The sequence below is a fragment of the Paramisgurnus dabryanus genome, chromosome 18 (assembly GCF_030506205.2).
Source record: "Paramisgurnus dabryanus chromosome 18, PD_genome_1.1, whole genome shotgun sequence".
Classification (NCBI taxonomy): Eukaryota; Metazoa; Chordata; class Actinopteri; order Cypriniformes; family Cobitidae; genus Paramisgurnus; species Paramisgurnus dabryanus.
In genome coordinates this window covers 22,488,351-22,508,228 of record NC_133354.1, presented here as the reverse complement: position 1 = coordinate 22,508,228, position 19,878 = coordinate 22,488,351, and the positions used below count along the sequence as shown (strand labels likewise).

At 36.9% G+C, this 19,878-nt stretch overlaps 1 protein-coding gene across 1 annotated transcript in view; it reads right to left on the bottom strand.

The window, feature by feature from the left end:
* chm (CHM Rab escort protein) overlaps positions 1-19,878 on the bottom strand; it is a 79,697-nt gene extending 59,819 nt beyond the window's left edge. The window contains exons 1-4 of the mRNA XM_065287298.1: positions 19,778-19,878; positions 9,458-9,524; positions 4,678-4,750; positions 4,458-4,588 (exon numbers count right to left, since the gene is read on the bottom strand). Coding sequence (XP_065143370.1) covers positions 4,458-4,588; positions 4,678-4,750; positions 9,458-9,524; positions 19,778-19,829 — 323 coding nt within the window. The 5' untranslated portion in view covers positions 19,830-19,878. The remainder of the gene's footprint in view (positions 1-4,457; positions 4,589-4,677; positions 4,751-9,457; positions 9,525-19,777) is intronic.

Below are 19,878 nucleotides of genomic sequence, written 5' to 3'. Positions count from 1 at the left end.
GGTCTGTACTGCTCACGATACCACTGAGCATGCGCACGATCACATGACGTTAGTAGTGGGGCGTGATCAAAGGAGCAGCAGCTCATAAATATGTAAGACTAGCTCAAAACGGCACAATCTGAACTGCCCTGAAACAGAGGCTACTAGAGATGGGTAACAATCTTTTCCTACAAGCTATTTCGAGCAAACAACTTTTGAAACATGCTTTATGGAACTCATACACCGATATAACTTGTGGAAAAGCAGTCATAAGATGGGCACTTTAAAACTTTTTTTAAAATGTCTGGTCCTGAAAATTGCCCTGTCCCTTTGATCATACATGGAAGTTGAACTGTGTACTTATTATGTAAAACCATTTTTTTTAATAAAACAAATCTAATTTACATTTACCTTAAACCCTGTATGAATTTACTACAACACTGAAATGGTAAAAATATATCAAATAAAAATTTGTCCCCCATTTATGTCATTGCTGTTACCCTACCCAAAGCACCTTTATTTTGAAACAATGCATCAGGTCTTTGAAGTTTTTCTTGGGGCAAGAGGTCAGTGGAAGAAGTGCAGTGGAGGAAGGCAAAAGGTTTGTGAGATGTCTTACATTATTTGTCTAAAATATCATGATATATCTAAGAATTTTGAGATGAGATTTGTTTGGATGTCATTAGTGTTACTCTTTTTTTATAGCTGGGAGTGTTAAGATCTTTAAATAAAAATACTAGGGGTGACCCCGAATAGTCGAAGATTCGATGCATCGATAGGAGAAGCCTGATTCGACTACCAATCTCACAGTCGAATCGTCGCAGATGTGTTATGAAATGAGGATCATTCAATTTTGGCCGTATATGTGCACACATTATCTGATTTCACATATAACAGCTTTCTCACAGTATATTAATATACTGCATATTATGATAATGCTGCAAATAATATGTGAAGTAGCAGCTTTCAATAAATATTTTTAAAATGCGTTAATAAATCCAACAACCCCTGTGACCGGGCTACACGTCCATAGGAGGTTTTTAATAAACCATTGCCTCTTTGTTTCTACATTTAAAAGACAAAGCTGGAAATTATATTATGCCTTTCGTTCTTTTAATAATTTCTATATTTTATTTTATTTATAAATCTTTGGGTTATCTGATTTAACTATTTGGCTTGTGTTTTGTTTCCGTGCACTTGAGGCATTTTGCATATTTGTTCTGCAATTTGTAACTTCTGACCTTATTTTATTTAAAAAAAATATTTATTATAAACGTAAATTGTGATCTAATTTAAGTCTGTAAATTTTGGATAGCTTTTCGATGTTGCGCTATTGCGTGCTGGCCATGCTTGCGCATGTAATTTAGCCGAACGGGCTATACTCTGCGTCTCATATTTAGGAGTTCATCAAACTAAACATTAAAAAACGAATGTTTTTCGACGAGTATAAGTTTTTAAAAGGTATTTAAAACATAGTGGTTATCTTGTCAAAACAGGTAAGCCGTTTTTATTTTATTTCGTTGATGAAACGGAAACTACTGCACCGAACCTATTTCTGCCTGACACGAATGTCTTTCTTGTGATTTAATATTATGGTGGGTCGGTGTTCACTTTCAAATGATAGCAAAGAGATTCCTGAAATAAATAATATCATCCGGTCTTTCTGTAGGCTATCTAAAGTGAATACAGAGATTATCAAAGTCAAAGCAAGCAAGCAGGTATTTCTGTGCTAAATAATAACGCGTATCTATAAAATCATTAATTTCAGTGTTTTTCTTGTTATAAATTAACGTTTAATGAATTGTATATAAAGATTAGTTTTTATCATTTACAGTCACAATCACAAATTATTTGTCATTTCTCATTTGTCGTTTTTTTTTGGTCATCACTGCTTTGACGCGCTATCTCCAAATTAAATAAAAACACTTAATTGTAGCCGGAGTTTCCATGGCAGGATCACCTTTGTTATTTTTTTAGGTTTAGTTATCAAAATGTATTTTTGTTTGATGTTCTGTTGATCGTGGCTTTAAAATGTTATGAGGAATAATTAAACAAATGTTGCCTTATATTTGACCTTAAAAAATATTTATATAAATGCATCGTCAGTTTTGTCTTCGTTTATTACTTGAAAGACAGTTTTGGTCACTTTATCAGAAAGTTGTTTATGTGTGCTGCTTGTGAAAGAAAATAAAAGTTACCAATTTGTACCTGGTCTGGCCCCCTCCCAACCCATGCACACAAACATAGATGATTCGACTATCGGTCGACTATGGAAAGATTCGACAATTCTGATTCGAATATGTAAATCCTTAGTCGAGGACACCCCTAAAAAATACATTATACTGAAGTATGTGATTGTTACATCTCTGATGAAATAGCACATGGCTAATGGCAGCCATTTTGTTAAAATGTTCGTTTTTTCTTTAAATTGTCATTGGTGTTACCATCATTGGTGTTACCATCATTAGTGTTACTTCTCTAATGAGTACTTCCTAAGCACTAGTCCTTTAACTGACCAACATAAAAGCATAAAAACAAAACAAGATGGAAAATGTTATGAAAGTTTATAAGTTTTATCATATTTATTATCTATTATTATATTCTAATTTTGTCATTGGTGTTACATTGTGTCATTGGTGTTAAACCACGTTTTAGTGTTATGAATGCATTTTCTTGTACTTTCTAGTAATATTTTGTTGTTGATATGGGATGTAAGACATTTTTGATATTTTAGTCTTTGCATCAAAGCCTTTTTGGTTGAATATTTTTGTTTTTGTTGGTTTAAAAGAAAAAAGTCAAACTGAGAATCAAATAATTTCATACAATGCTGGAAAAAGATGAAGAATTTAATTAAACAAATATTAATAATCAATTATTTTTCTTGCTGTTATCATTCCTCTACTCAACCTTTAATTAAATACACAAGCTGTAATGAGAAAAAATATTTAGAATCAACATTAATGTTGTTTAAATCACAGGTAACACCAATGACAAATAAATGATTAATGGATTCTTTATTAAAATGTATTAAAAAGTTAAAAATAGGGTGGGAGGTGTTCTATCAGACCAATCACATCGCTTAAGCGTCCGTTCTACCCGAATCACTGGTACATTTTTGGAGAGGTGCACATCAGGCTACGCAGAACTACGCATGGCCTAAGGCGTAGCTATGGCGTAAAACCTATGCAATACGAATGTAAATTAAGTAAGTTAATCTTGCATTTAGCATAGCAATGATGCTGGTAATGATGATTCTCTCTGACCAATCAGTGTTCTGCACATTACGTTTTAGAATCTTAAGTGTAATTTATAATCATGCATAGGTTTTACGCCATAACTACGCTGTAGGCCATGTGTAGCTCTGCGAAGCTTGCCAACAATTTAACAACGCGTCCATTCTACGCGGACTGCAAGCGCTGTGATTGGACTGCTAGAGACCCTTGCGTCAGATAAAAAAATCTGCATCACATTTGTTCATAGCCATTTCCGCTTGCGACAGTAAGAACAAAGATGGGAGTTGAGGAGTGAACGTTCATCACTGCCGGACCGGTCTTCTCAACTCATACACAACAAGCTGCTGCTTCTTCGTTTGTGGGTTTACTGGCCAAGCTGCTTCTTCTTTGTTTTTTGCAAAGTATCAGGTACTAGGTATTGTACACAGTGGAAAAACCCCCAAAAATGAACTGAACTGGGTCGTACAATCCAGTGAAAAAGCACCATAAGACTTGTACAAACAGCACAAACACAATGTTCACGCTGTATAGTTAGTACAGAAATGATCCTGCCTCATTCAGCGCAAAATTCTATAATAGCACTTTTTCATTTCGTTTGCCTACAAAACATTTTTGCATAATTATATTTAATGAAATTTTTGGTAAGGCTGCTGATAAATGAAACAATAAAATTGCAAAAAAAAAAAAAAAATTACTCTTTAATATATGTTTGTGCATTTAATTTAATGCATCTCGGACCTCATTAATATGGTCACCGTGCCACATTGAGTGGCCAAACATTCGGGTTACAAAATGCTGCTTTTATTAATGCATTCTGGATTACACCATCTGTTGTTCAGAAAACAGCAAGTTCGCCTTCGCACTCAATGCACCCATTGAGTCACGGGTTTCAGATCTCTTAGCAAGTTTTGCAAAAACCATGAGACGACAGTGTTTGCATTCCCCATGGCTCTTAGTCAGCGCTCAGGGCTTGTCCATTTCAATAAAGAGACGTGTACAATGGTCATAATGAAAGAGGACAGGTAGGCATATTTGTTTTTACTGTGCCATGGCCAGCAACTCTTGCATTTAATGAATATAGTAAAACAATATTTTATCCAATGTAGCCTACAGTGCAGTCGAGCAGATCGAGCCCATAACCTTTGCGCTCCTAAAGGAATGCTCTACCAATCGAGCTAAGAAGCTTGGTGTTTGTTGTGTTAAACGAACTTGATAAAAGAAGTAGTGAGGAAATAGCATACTAACCTGGCATAACAGAAAACCTCTATGTTGGAGATGGTGGTGTCCACCGAGCTGAGAGGAATCACATCTTCTTCTTCATCAATAAGGCTCCTCCATTCTTGCTCAGACTCTGCAGTCTTCACTTCCTCCTGATTCTGAGAACAAACATTATACAATCGAATCATAAACTGGCTTTCGGAAACACAGTCTGCATCCCTGTACATTTTATGACATTTTAAATGACCTTATAGTCCTCGATCCACGACAGCAGGCCATTGAATGTGAAGCTTGCCCAGTTTCCAGCATAGTAGGTCCTCCTGTAAAACACACACACAAAAATTATTCAAATGGCAATGGCCCTGAAAAAGTACATTAGACCCTTGACTGTCTGATGGTGTATACTGTTACAGTATAGATAACAGATGATGCCTTTAAAGGTGAAGTGTGTGATTTTCTTTTGTAAACTCCAATCTTCCAATGTTAGGGGTTAATGGATTTAATGGTTTACATCTTCTGGGAAAAAAGAAAAAGACTCCAAAAGCCTGATGACTCATCTTGAACACTGGGGTGTATCAAAGCTAGGGCTGTCAATAGATTAAAATATTTAATCTAGATTAAATTGCATGATTGTCATGAGTTAACTCGCGATTAATCGCAAAATAATCTCAGATTTGTATCTGTTCTAAATTTACCTTAATTTAACACTTTTCAAGTTTTTAAAACTCTACTCTTATCAACATGGGTGTGGACAAATATAGATGCTTTATGCAAGTGTATGTTTACAAAAGCCTGTTTATATTTTCGACAGAAACATTAGCCATTGTTTTGTATATGAATTTTCCTTTCAGAAGACCTTTTTCTTTCTCCATTTCTGTTTGCTGTTGCATCATTTGTGAGCTGTGCTGACAAATTGAGTTGGGATGAGCAAATTTTGAAAAATTAGTTATTAATATTTTGATATTCTCAATTAAAAAACTTCAAAACAATGCATGATGTGTTGGAATCTGACAAAACTACACCTGTTTGAAGCTGACAGTCTCAGCAAGGTAATTTTGAGAAAAAAAATCCAAAATTACTACAAAAACTACCACATCCATTCCTTAAAATTACTGGTCAAACTAATAGATTTGGCACATACAAAGTAGTGATAGACCGATATATCGGCCGGCTGATATATCGGGCCGATATTTGCAAGTTTTATGTCTATCGGCATCGTCCGATATGTGGCTGCTGTGTTTGCCAATAGTTTTTTCCGGCATTATTTAGAGACAGAGTGCTGAAAGCCACAAGCGATTGCAGGTCATGTGACTAAAAACAACCAATCTTTCCAAGACAACATCGAAAGCTCGGCCTAACAGCTGATCATAGCCGCACAAAGCAAGTTTTTATTTCTCATCTCTATATATATTTGTAGTAGTAAAGTGCTATAAATCAATATCCTTTGCTGATAGTTCCTCGTCATTAGGGCTGTGACAGATCACAAAACTCACGGTTCGGATCAAATTACGGATTTTGAGGCACGGATCTGATTATTTTTCAGATCAGCAAAAAAAAAGGAGGGAAAAATCTAAAAACAAATAAAGAAATTACAAACATTTATAAAAAAGAACAAAGTTGCACATTAAAGGCTCTCTAAGCGAATCTGCGAGACGTTAGTTTTTGTTGACGTTTCAACTGTTTTCAAACAGATGGAGCGTAGCTAACTCCTCCCCCTCCCCTCCCTTCCATGCTTTCATGAACGCGCCCAACCCCCACCCCCAAATCCTTTTTGTCGTTTATTGGCTGGAATACTTGGTTTTGTTTTGTGGTGTTAGGTTTGGCCACTATGTTGATATTGCCGTTTGTGAAGCCTGGGCTGTCTACAGAGATCGCGTTTTTTTACAGTTTGATCAGCGGACAGGCAGCAAGCAGATAGTGAGGAGATGTTTCCGGTATGTAACAAAAAAATGTTTTATGGTCTAAAACGCGTCAATTCGCTTAGAGCGCCTTTAAGTAAGGTCTAAAATTAGCATTAGGTACAGAAATTTATATAAATTAATAATAACACTCTCTTTATTGTACAAATTAATTATTATTATTATTTTTTAGAGCCACAGACGTGAGTTTCTCTTCGTCTTGGGTTGTTTGATTAACATTAATGACACAGACTTAAGTAGGTTAATTGAGGTTACTGTCTCTTTAAGACCAAATAAGCAGAATGGTTTCGGACTCTATAAAAAATGTTTTTATTAGAAAAAGAATACTGTGAGATCATTTTGTATGTATGTGCCCTGTCAAGAAAAGAAAGATTTTTTGTTGGCTTACTTTCTTGAAGTATATGTATATGCACTACTGAGGGCACTTAAACGCGTGCTCACACAAAGGCGGAGGGCGAATTCCAAACAGCGCTTCAGGAAGAAGATGCAGCACAAACTGTCGCTTTGCTTCACATAAAAACGTTAAGTGTTTTTTTCATTGCTCTATTCAGCAAATGTATGTTAATCGAACACAGTATGAGACACAGTAGCGCAACTCTCTCTATAGTTTACACATGAGAAGTTCTGATCTTTGAAAGGATGATCTGACTGGAGCTGGACCGGACACATTTAACCGCATGTGCATACAGAAATCTGCTCACTTTAACGCCTTTTTGCGATTAAATTGTTTTAAATCACTTGAATGTTAACATTTGCAAGCCTTAGAAACACGTGCAAATGATAAACTTTTTCCTATTTAAATTTGCATATAAATCCGCAAATCGCATGCAAGCCGAACCGTGGGTTGTGATCCGTAGGGATCAACTGTGATCCGTCACAGCACTAATACACATTGTGAGTCGCCCAAAAATAATCCCCTTTTGACAGTATACACAAAAAACTGCACATGTATCTTTTGCATGAGACGTTTAAAGTAGGGATGCACCGATCCGATATTCTGGATCGGTATCGGGGCCGATCCGGCCTTTTTTGCTGGATCGGGTATCGGACTAACAGGACCGATCCAATTCCGATACTGCACGTCACCCATGGTTGTCACTGACAAGCGATTAAAACGACCAAGTATTATAAGAGCACCATAAACGTTTTTATGCACTATAATCAAAGTCATCTTACACTCAATAGCTTCATGTGAAGGAACAAACGCACATTTAAGATATTAATGTTCACAGAAACGCTGTAACTTACTTGCAAACTGAGTTAATCCACTGGTGAGAAGCAGACGGATGAAAACGCGTCATTCAACACACGCAGACACACAAGATAACTGTAACGTTAGGCTTTATTAAAGATCTGATTTTATAAAGTCTCAGTAAGCTGTTGGATGGATGCAATTCAGTATGTGCTGAGTTAATGCACAGGTGAAGCGGACGGATGAAACGCGCCATTCAACACACGAACACACAAAATAACTGTAGGCTGTTTTAAAGATCTGATTTTATAAAGTCTCCGCAAACTGTTGGATGGATGCAATTCAGTATGTGCTGAGCACACGATGCATCTAATCTCTTTGGGTTTTATTAGTTATGAACGTAACTTTCCTTTGCGGAGCGAGGATTCCCATGTGAAGATGCTTCTAGAGCATCAATGCTGCACCCAGGAAGCGCAGTATGATTTAGACGCACTCACTATGATTTAGGCGCATCAATTCTGCACCCGAAATGTGCATAAAAGGTCCGGTTAAGTGCATAATTCCCAAAATAACCATCTGCACACTAAAGCTTTTTTACTGTGACTTTTTGCGCAAATAAGGAAAATATATTTAGCATACTTATTTGATCAAACGTGTCTATTTTATTTTCTCCTAAACACTGCCATGGTTAATAATTACTTATGTTCTTGTAACTTGTAAATCATTTTAAATTATTGGTTTTTACATTTAAAAGTATAATTATATATAATATAATTATATTATGCTAGATTTAGCAGAAAGCACTATACACATTTATATAGTGTGTGTGTGGGTGTGCATGTGTGTCTGTGAGTAATTTAAATTGTTCAAGAAAAATACAGTAGTATCGGATCGGCAGATATCGGAATCGGCCGATACTCAGAATTCGGGTATCGGAATCGGATCGGAGATGGAAAAAGTGGTATCGGTGCATCCCTAGTTTAAAGGTGCAATCAGGAAGTTTTAGCGTCACCTAGAGGTAAGATTGTGAAATGCAACCAACGGCTCAGTCCAAAGGTCACCCATCCTTTTCAAAATGCAAAGTAAAGCTATGGTAGCCACCACAGAACAAACACGTCATCGTCTGAGACAACGTAATACAAAACACGCTCTATAAAACAATTTGTCCATTTAGGGCTACTAGTGATGCACCGATGTATCGGCCGCCGATATTTATCGGCCGATTTTTGATGAATTTGAAACCATCGGCATATCGGCAATAGCACGAGAAAGGCCGATACCGATTGTTTATTAATTAACTATATAAAGAAATCCATTATATGTAAAAAAATGAGTTAATGTTGTTAATAAAACAAATGCTGAATAGCAAAAAACACCTTTGAAGGTTGTCATGCTGTCTTATCATATTTGTTTTAGCTTAATTTGTGCCTCTCTTATTATGTTGGTCAGTTGAATATTAATTAGATCAAATCCATGTTCAGTAAAAATAATTTGATGCAGATATAAACTAGCTAATAGACCAACTGTATAGTATTGTATACAAATGTTTATCGGTATCGGCATGGTATCGGCCAGAAGTTGTCTGTTTAAATTGGTATCGGTCCAAAAAAATCCTATTGGTGCATCCCTAAGGGCTACTGCAGAAACATGATGGGAACTTCTATGTAAGGTGACCCGTGATGTATGTAGATAAAAAGGCTAATTTTAAGGTAATAAAAACATATCTGTTTATTAAGGTCTTTTTACACCACTGAAAACTTAGTTATGTATATTATATTGCATTTCTCTCAAGAGATCCTCCTAAAATGTACACACTGCACCTTTAACACAGAAATATCACACCTTCAATAAACATAAACAAAAACCACATACTTTCAGCATGTGATACAACCTCCAGTCTATTATATGAATCTTACCGGTCCAGATGGAGAACGCTCTGTCCGACTCTGGAGCAGGCTGCCGCAATGACAGATTCTGTGAGTCCTGGGAAATGAAGCCAGACAGAGAGTATTGTCACTGACCACCACTGAACCATCCTTCATGACCTTTCTTTCAATAAAACAGTTCAGTCAATTTGCGAAATGTGTGCCTTTTCAAGCATTCATCGCTGAAATGGCAAAGCGGCCGGGTTACATCGGCACAAACATAAATGCATTAGGGATTGTTTGAGTCTTATTTACTGTAACTGCTGCGGATACATCCAGTTAAAAACAGCAATTCAGCATAAAGAGAAAGAATGAGACGTGCATCTGCGTGCTATTTTCTTTCGCCGGTGACCTATGAGAGCCAAATACAATTGGAATAAAACAAAAGTGACCAAATGTAAAATAGCAGGACTTTTCATTCACAAGCATGTTGTCACAAGCACCAATGCTACCTGAGAATAACGTTTGCATCCCACCCTAAAACTTAAATGTTACCCAAAATCTAATGGGAGCTCAGCTGACCAACGGTTCGTGACAATGCGAGCAACATTAATCTGGTATTTCACATTCTCCATTAAAAAGCACTGGAGAGAGCGCAGTCTGCTAATTCTTCATGCCATATTGCAAGTCACTTACAAAAAATTACCGACCTGACAACTTGTTAATTACTTTTGAACGACTAATTGAAGATAAGAGTAGTATGCCCAAATCAGTTCACAGACCAAAGCACTACTAGTCCAATTGGTACTGTATTTACTAGCGAACAATCTATGCTGGTGAGTAGGTTTACATACTACACAAAGCTGCTGTACATGGGCAGAAGGATTGTGTGGGGTCCCTGAGAGCGAGATTGAGCAGCAGCAGGGCTGAAAACAACTCCATTAAGCCGCTGAAGCGTCCCTGTCCCTCCATCTTTCTTCTTCTTCATCTGGCCTTGCGCAGCCCCATCTCACACACACAATGGAAAAGTGATTTATTCCGCACAGGTCCGTCGTATCTTCCCCTGCACCGGCCATTTCACTGATGGACAATCCCGGGATTCTAGACACCCACATGTTTGCGCTGAGCTGCGGTCGGTGACCACAATCATAGTTTAAGTTTCAAAGTCAACACAAAATCAAAATTCATCCAATTTATGTTCTCATTGCAAATTTCAATCGTATTGAAGTAATTGTAAAAGTTTGACTTTTATAGTTAAGACCTTTTATAATCATTTAAAACCTTTTAGTTTTTTTATTATATTCTTCCCTACAGTCAACTGGCACCTGCCTGGTACTTTATACATTTTTTTTTACAATCGAATCAATTTCTAATACATAAAAATTCCACACGGTTTTATCTTGTTTCCTTTCCAGCTTCACTCTGTAACATGTCAAGCGCAAAATGAAAAAACGGTTTGCGAACAGCCTTTCACGGCTGTCTAAACATTTACTATAAAATGTAATAACGCATCTGCATTTACATTACGGTTAATTGCAATGACATCATTTCAAAGTCATCTGAGCTGAGGAAACCCGGTTAGATTTATGGAAAAGTATCAGATTAACTCACTTGGCCTTTTTAAATCAGATGCATCTCAATTACAGTACTCACCTAGCGGAAAAGCAACCATCCAAGTCGCTTCTATATATCTGTCCAGATAATACTAAAGATGTTTTTAAAAAGTGTAAATAACCTCTCGCCGCCATCTTTTAATGCCATTTATCCTATCCAGTATTGATTTTTCCACATCATGTTTGCTAAAGACAAACATTACCTGCCATAAAGTTCTGATGCCACACAGACATGCTAGGCGATAAATAATAGATTTGTGCTGGCAGGACTTTGATGACCGGGCAAAGCCCGGAATGCTTTCAGCAGGAATTGTATGAAATCATAAATCACTCTTCATTTTAGAGAACATTCCAAATGGATTCTATCTGTGCACCTTGAAAGTCATTTTTCGGTTATTTATAGTTGAGGCTGAGGGAGCGAGCGAAGGATTGTGTGCATGCGCGAGCGTGCGAGCAAGAGAGAGAGGTCACTTCTCTTTTACACGCCACCCCTTTATGTCACCCATCCCCTTTATCTATCTCCTCCTCTCACACATCTTCCTATTATATACTTTGTCATGTTTCTGCATTGTTGAGAGCAATAATTTACTCAAAAATAATTTATTGTCTTTTACTCTTCCTAATTTAAATACAAAATACGTGTAAGTCATGTTGGACAAAAGTCTCTGCCATATATGTGAATGTAAATATGCTTTTAATGAATGTAAAAGAGCTTGGCCAGCTCATTTTAGTTTTATTAATAAAAGTAATTTTTTGAAAGAGTTTGGAATGGGACAATACGCTGAGAGCAATTTATGCATAAACCCTTCATATAAGTTGGCTGTGCGATTTGGAAAAAAATATCTTCTTTTAGTGACAGATACTGTGATTGGGTGATTCTCACGAAATCCAGATTTAGAAGGTGTCCAGCATCAGAATTTTTTAAAAAGCCATTGAAACCATTTTTTTTTTTTGCACATATAAGATTAAGGTCTGAACTTACTATTACCATTATTTTTAGAGGATAAAAAATATATTTACTATAGAATTATTTACATTTTTTAGATTATCATTATCAAAAATTATCATTACCGCAACATGATATTACATTAAATATATGCATTTACAAACTCATGTTTCGGTAATCAGAGCTAAAAAGTTGTCTTGGTACAATGACAAACAAAATTTCAACTTTTATCTGGAGAGAAAAAATAAGAACTGCTCACCTGGTAGCCATCTTGAGTGTCACAGTCAATTATGTCCCTTCCAACTAATTTGTTTTTGAAAATGTTAGTTCCTTGAGGGCTTAAACAATGATTAAAATTGTTGCCAAGGATGAGAAAATTGGTCTTGGACACATTTATATTCCTTATTATTGTCTCTACATTTATCACCAAATACCACATGTTTCTTTGCTGTAAATGTTTAAAGTATAACATGCAATGAAGCCTTTTTTTATTTATTTTTTATAAATTTTCCATGTTAAAGAACCCAAATCCAGTCATGGACACGTTGCGGTAATGAACATTTTCCCCTTAAATGTGGAAAAACAACAAAATTGGTTTGTATGATGTCATTTGAAGTCATGTGCAAAATAGTACATAAAGAGATGTTTGTAACTGTATGCTTCTTATTTTGATACTCTTACTTTGCATTTACTTTTTTTATCAAATGTTTTATGACACCTCACAAGTCTAATTTCGCGAGAATCACCCGATTGCGACTTAATTGGCGATTTAATTGTCCATCTGCTTTTCTATGGTTAGCTGCTTACGGGTCTGGTCATTTAGCTGCATTCTTATCAGGTTTAAAAAAAATTTTTTATGAAAATAAGGAATGACTGTCACAAAGAGGGACTCGTATTTCTCGTATCACAGCCTTTTGCGATTTGCTAATTGCTACGTTTTACTTCGCGATTGTGATTCGATTCAACTAATCGTCAGCCCTACTGTAAATCACTTACAACAAACTGCAAAAAAAATTCTCAAAGGATTCACCATGAAATCAAGTTTTTAGAACCACAAGCACTTGCAACTGTACAAAACAATCTCTAACAACCTGAAAAAAGTCAGCGACTGCGGCGCCTATTGGAGGTTCTGCTAACAATCAATTCCACACTAATGCCGGAGGGCCGTGAGAAATCAATCATGTGAAAAGAGCACAGCAGAGGTCTGGATATCTGTGAAGGTGTTCTGTAATCACATGACTGCTAATAGAGGCTATTCAAGCTAAAGGCACACGGGGTCCAACCAAGATGAATAGTTACATTAACCCGGGCTCAGAGAACGACCCGGTGAAATGGCTGGCTTGTTTTCTTCATTGCTGCTCTATTAGCGGCAGGCGAGCGAATGGCTCTGATATGAGATGAACTAAACGTGCATCTCAGTCAGGCCTGTCAGCCAATGATTACTTAACCCTTATGATGTTCCTCCATAAAGACCATTGTACCTTTACATTGTCTACATCCTTTAGTCGCTCCAGCTGTCGCTTGTATTCTCTGATATGCTTAGGTGAGGACTAATCGTGAATTACTGTTAAATATCTTCTGTTACCATTTTGGGATAAATACCATTTTTGGTAGGTCTCCTGATGCCTTGCATAGTGTTTGTGTTACCAGACCTTTTTTTAAACAGACATAAAATCCAATATAAGTGCTTCTCAAATAATTTTACAAAAAGCTGAATGTACCAGGAGATATTCCGAACTTCCGATCCCATATTTTTCTTCCCGATTTCGATTCTTGGGCTCAGGGTATTGGCCAATAACACTCTGGACGTTGCTCAAATCCCTGCAGCACCACAGAGCGCCACTTGCAAAGTTTAACATTAAATAACAAATTTGTCAAAATTTCTTACATTGTTAACGATTAACAGGCCGAAAAAACATATTTTGCATCTGGAAGTAAACTCTGTCTGAATAAGCTTGCACGTCTGGTGTATGATACCTGCGAGTTGTCCTACACGCGACACGGCACTTCTCTACCGGTATGTGACCTGTTTAAGAAGGTGAATATTACAAACATGCTTACATACAACATCCCAAAATTATGTCAAATTAAGCCAGCAAAAACAAAAATGCACAACATACAGCACTGTGGGAAACAACTTCATAAGCTAAATGTTGAACTGGTTCCCAATATGTCAAACGTTTTCACCATGTGGATTTTTCTTATGAATTTTGCAAGCTCAGCATTGTTTTCTTTCATTTCAGAGGGTTACACTGCTCACACTTGTGCTGCCTATATACAATCACAATTACAAACACAAACAGACTTACGATGCATTCCACTGTGTGTGTAATGTAAGATTTCACCATAGGATGCTATTGGTAAAAAGCAGCAGAAGAGATGGAATAGTCACACAATGGCGAAATTAGATTGTTATTGTTGATATTATCCACCTGGTGCATTTAAGAGAATTAGACTGAAGTGATACTTTTATGATATTTTTATGTTGGTTGTCATTTTGGAATTTGAAAGACTTCATTAATTTACGAAAATGTCCAGGATATTCTTCAAATAATAAACTCAGATGAAAGTAAGTGTGCAGCAGACAACCATTCATACACATGTGAATATGTCAGACCGGTAAAGCAAGCGGTGATTCTGGCAAAATTAGACTTCTGAGGTGTCATGAAGCATTTTGATAAAAAAATAGTAAATGCAAAGTAAGACTATCAAAATAAGAAGCATACAGTTACAAACATCTCTTCATGTACTATTTTGCACATGACTTCAAATGACATCGTACAAACCAATTTTATATTTTTTTCCACATTTAAGGGCAAAATTTTCAATGCTGTAACGTGTCCATGACTGAATTTGTGTTCTTTGACATGGAAATATTTATAATAAAAGAATCTAAAAAATAAAAAGCATCAGTGCATGTTATACTATAAACATTTACAGAAAAGAACAACACAGTCTCACACCCATGGCGTCAATATTTGACGACACTTGACCATGCGTCAATATGTTGACGCGGAGGGTATACCTTTCGCGTCACTTTTTGACGAACTGGGGACTTCAATACTATTAGGTACGCGAAATTAAACAGTTCTCAACTGACATTGGGGTTAGGGATAGGTTTGGGTAGGGATGTCATTATGTAAATCTAACCCTAAACCGACGCGAAAATGGTAGAAAATGGTAAGAAAATAGGAAAGAGAATTTCGCGTACCTGATAGTATTGAAGTCCCCAGTTCGTCAAAAAGTGACGCGAAAGGTATACCCTCCGCGTCAACATATTGACGCATGGTCAAGTGTCGTCAAATATTGACGCCATGGGGTGAGACTGGGTTGAAAAGAAACATGTGGTATTTGGTGATAATTGGTAAATGTAGAGACAATAATAAGGAATATAAATGTGTCCAAGAAAAAATTTCTCATCCTCCGCAACAATTTTCAATCATTGTTTAAGCCCTCAAGGACCTAACGTGTAAAAAAAAAAATAGAAGGGACATAATTGACTGTGACACTCAAGATGGCTACCAGGTAAGCAGTTCTTATTTTTTCTCTCCAGATAAAAGTTGACATTTTACTTAAAGAGTAACTAAACCCCTGTTCAGAGCCTGACTCCACCAACTGGCTATATTTGAAAAATGCAAGAAAAGTGGGCAGATCCCAACGAAGATAGAGGGGACGAACTAAGTGTGTGGTGTGATCGTAACAAGGGCGTGGTGAGCTTGAACCTGCTTACGTCACGAGTCATTTTTTGAACCCAACATCCAATGGGAAAATTCAACTGCAGTAGCCACCGTTCAACCTGAAGAGGGCAGCAATCAGACGTTTTTACACTATATATTGTAGTATTGAAACACTTTATATCCAAATGTCAAAAAAATTACTAAAATCAATGAACAGCACTAATAAAGTATCATTCTTACAGATCATTAACTAAAAAAAGTTGGTTTAGGGTTTAGTTACTCTTTAATCTTATATGTGCAAAAAAATTGGCTTCAAGGGCTTTTTAAAAATTCTGATGTTGGACACGGATTTCGTGAGAATGGACACTGGATTTCGTGAGAATCACCCAAGCTTGTGCGAAAAGTTTCACACTTCGCTGCGTTTCAAAATTCAAGTTCGGTGAATTCTGAAAAGCAAATTCAACAGACGATTGATTCATCAAGCGTGACCTTTTCAGGTTGTCGAAAAACTGAAAATAACAGTATTGCACAAATCTATTTCATAACAATAATAATTAAAGCAACCATTATGCTGTGTTCACACCAAAAGCAAAGCATTGCATTTCTCTCTCTAAATCACTTGCAGGATTTACCTTAGTGTTTATTGGATTTCCACTTAAGATAAAGACACGTTTGGGGTGTATAGCACGTATTCGTGGCAATCGCGCTGCCCCAATTTGCATCATTAGAATCATCTCGCGTGAATATGCTTCTATTCGGTGTCTTTCCATCGAGTTAATATTTTTATCAACAATTTGAGTTATGCATGACTTGTGAAATTTCCTAATATCATCTGGTGCACTAAAATGTAAGCAAGAATATTAAACTTTTTGTTCAAATGATTTTTTATTAAATTATATAAGTGAAAATTTTAAAATAGTGCACAAATGTATATTTGTTTTAATTTGAAAAAAACCTTTCAATTTCCAGGTTTAAATTTTGTCTCTCTGTTGGACCTCACTGTATGTTAAAGATTTCAATGGGATTCTTTGTAATGTAAAAACTGATTTTTACGCCATCCATTTCATCAGAAACTTTTCATCAGCACTACTCCAACTGCAAGAAAATAACCCAAAGCTATGGGGAATTTCATTTTGCTCTTGATTTTTCTATTTTGCTATGGGACTCAAACAATATAAAAATGAAAAGCCATTCACAGGCATCTGCTCCAACCTTACTGGACCCTGAGCACTGACACTCAAGGGACAGCCAGGTCAGATGCAAGTTCACTGGCTGACGGGGCGCAACCGACGGGAACGCAGTCCTTCACACAGTTAGAGGGTCTAGCAGGCATCATTATAGGGGCCGTGGTATTCATTAACAACTGTTCCCTGTCCGTATCCTCATTTACACCTGTATCCAGCAGCAAAACGGGGGTAACTAGGGAGTCTGGGACAAGCACGCTTGTCTGAGCAACCTTGACACGAAACAGAGTCTGAGCAGAAATAGTCCAAGCTGCGAGTGTCCCTGTGTCACCGGTTGCCTTGGGACAAACTGGCTCTGGTGGTTTTGCATGAGCGGAACCAGAAGTGGGGCAGATATATTCATTTGCACACCATCAATCACAGCACAGGAACGTTGCTCTCAGCGATCAATGTAACCCATCTTTTCATTTTTCCACCCGATTGTGAAGAACAATGGTCTGCACTTGGGAGCGACTTTATCTGCTGCTGGTTCAGCCCTGTCCTGAGGACCTGGCCTGCATGCAAACACATTTCGGCTCTTCGAATCAGGACACTGAAGAGAACGAGGACAGTATATATTGTTCCAGTACCATTCTCAATCTGCTCAATACAGTCCAGTACTAAAGAATCCACACAGAACTACAATTCTGAATGTAAAGCAGTTCACAGAAGGTCAAGGTCAGTTACAGTTGCGAGGCATCACAAACTTGTTTATGTGTGCTACACAGCACTGCACAGAAAAAAGTAGGACTACTGACCAGTCCAGGGAACTTTAAGGGGCAACTTCTGCAACCACGAACCGGAAATTTTTTATGTGGCTTGGCTGTTTGTTTACACAACAAAAATATTTTAGGTCCTGAAAAGGCACACTTTTTAAGACGGGTTTTTGGAAGCTTTTAATAATAACACCTTGTCGTCTCGTCTCATTCATCACGTAAACGCGAATATGTGATATTGATGACATCAACATGCAGATGTTAATTCAGTCTAGGCATGCACAACTATAACCAAAACAACAACGGCGGCCTACAGGACTGCGTTTGTGCTGCTCATGAATCAAGATACTGAGTTTAATAACACTTTTTCAACAAAGTTAACATTATGTTCATGGTATAGGCCCCAGGGTCACTTGTAGTAATAAACCTACCTCATCATCCATCTAAACAAAACTGCTCAACATGTTTATCGCTCCCTAGACGAATGCGTGCACATGTGCGTATAGCTACTTTAACAGGGTAAAGATTCAATGGCCTGGCACAAGTAATACAGAGGATTTAATTGTGTTTGTGTATCTGTGTAAACTTGTATCTTTTTGACAGCGCTGTTGTGTCTACAAGATATTTTATAAAAGTGAAATGGAAAAATCTTTCAGTTTTTCACTACTTTAATGTCGTATTAAAAGTGCGACTGCAAACTGACTGCATTTAATTTATTAACATTAGCTACATTTACATGCAACCAAATAATCAAGTTTGTAATCGTATTGAAGGCTCAATCGTATTGAAAAGCCTACTTGTAAACACCTTAATCAATAAGATTGAGGTCGATCGGATGCAAATTTCGATCGTATTGAACGATGTGGTGTAGTTTAATCTGTGATCTGATCAGCAGGAGAAAAGTATGAATATAAACGCGTCAATCAGCGTATTTTCTCAATCAGATGCAAAAATGCACATTTGGCTGAAGTTCATGTCTTATATTTACCTCTTATTTACGTATCACATAATTCTGCAATAGCAAGGCAATGGCTATGCATTATTAAGGTAATGGGTCACGCGCTGAACGTTCTAGGGCTTATGTACTTTCATAACATTAGGCTACATAAAGCAATAAAATAGCTTTGTGCATTTTGAAAATTGTGTTTTCATTGCCTATATCAGAAAACTTCTTAAGAACAACTTTCTCCAACTCAGCTTTGTACATTAATCCAGATATAAAGCGTGAAATAGACAAGACTGTTCTGGGTGAATTTTTTCAAGTTCAGATTTGGGCTACAAATGATGAATAAAATGTATATGTATGTACACATTTCTATTTGACTTTGAATTATTATTTTAAATATGTAATGCTGAAATCTTTTTTTTTGTGGGATCAGTGAAAATATTGGCAGGGCAAGTGAAAACCTGAACCACTGGCACTTGCGTTGAGCCCTGTCTATGCATGCATATATTTGTTTGCAAGACCTGTGTGTACAACTCAAACTACAACTATGCAAAAATCACAACCTCCTTATGGAGCTGATTAAACTAAAATGTATAAAAAGTTTTGTCCTTTACAGCTTTATTTAGTACTAATTCTGCATACAAATCCAGTCAATCACAAGACGACCAGACCAACCTGTATATTGTGAAAAAATACTATTTGCTAAGATACACACTACAACACGTAGTTGGAAACAGGGTGCAAACCTCTTTTGTTGGCACGCACTTTGGAGAACACATTTCTGATGCCATTTACTCTAACATCCAGCTGTGTCAAATGTGAATATGGATGTAAATTCACATTTGAATTTCAGAATAAAACAAATAAGCAATGTCAATCAGTCTCCATCAAAATAAGCAATACGCAGTACGGCACACTGACAAAACTGCTGGCTCAGTCTGTATCATCTGTGATTCAGCATCACTGACTTCTGACCAGCATATTATCACTTATAGTTATAAAAGTTATTTAGGGAATTATTTAGCTGTTGCTTACATTTTTCGTTATGTTATAAAACAAACACTATATTTACTCCATCATCTGACGTGTCAACACAATATAGTCAGTTAGCTTTAGCATTGATGTATCGCTGCGTCAAAACACAATAAGCTCTCATTTAACACTTATGCTCTTCGGCGTTACTGGACACAAAATACACATCCGGACAACATACTATTAAAAACTGGCATTTTAATTTCGTTGTTTCTTACCTGTGCCGAGAATGACAACATCAAATTGAGACAGGAGGTCCTCGGCAGCCATGTTGAAACTACAAACTGTCACGTGACACGCTTGTGTGACGGAGGCTTCG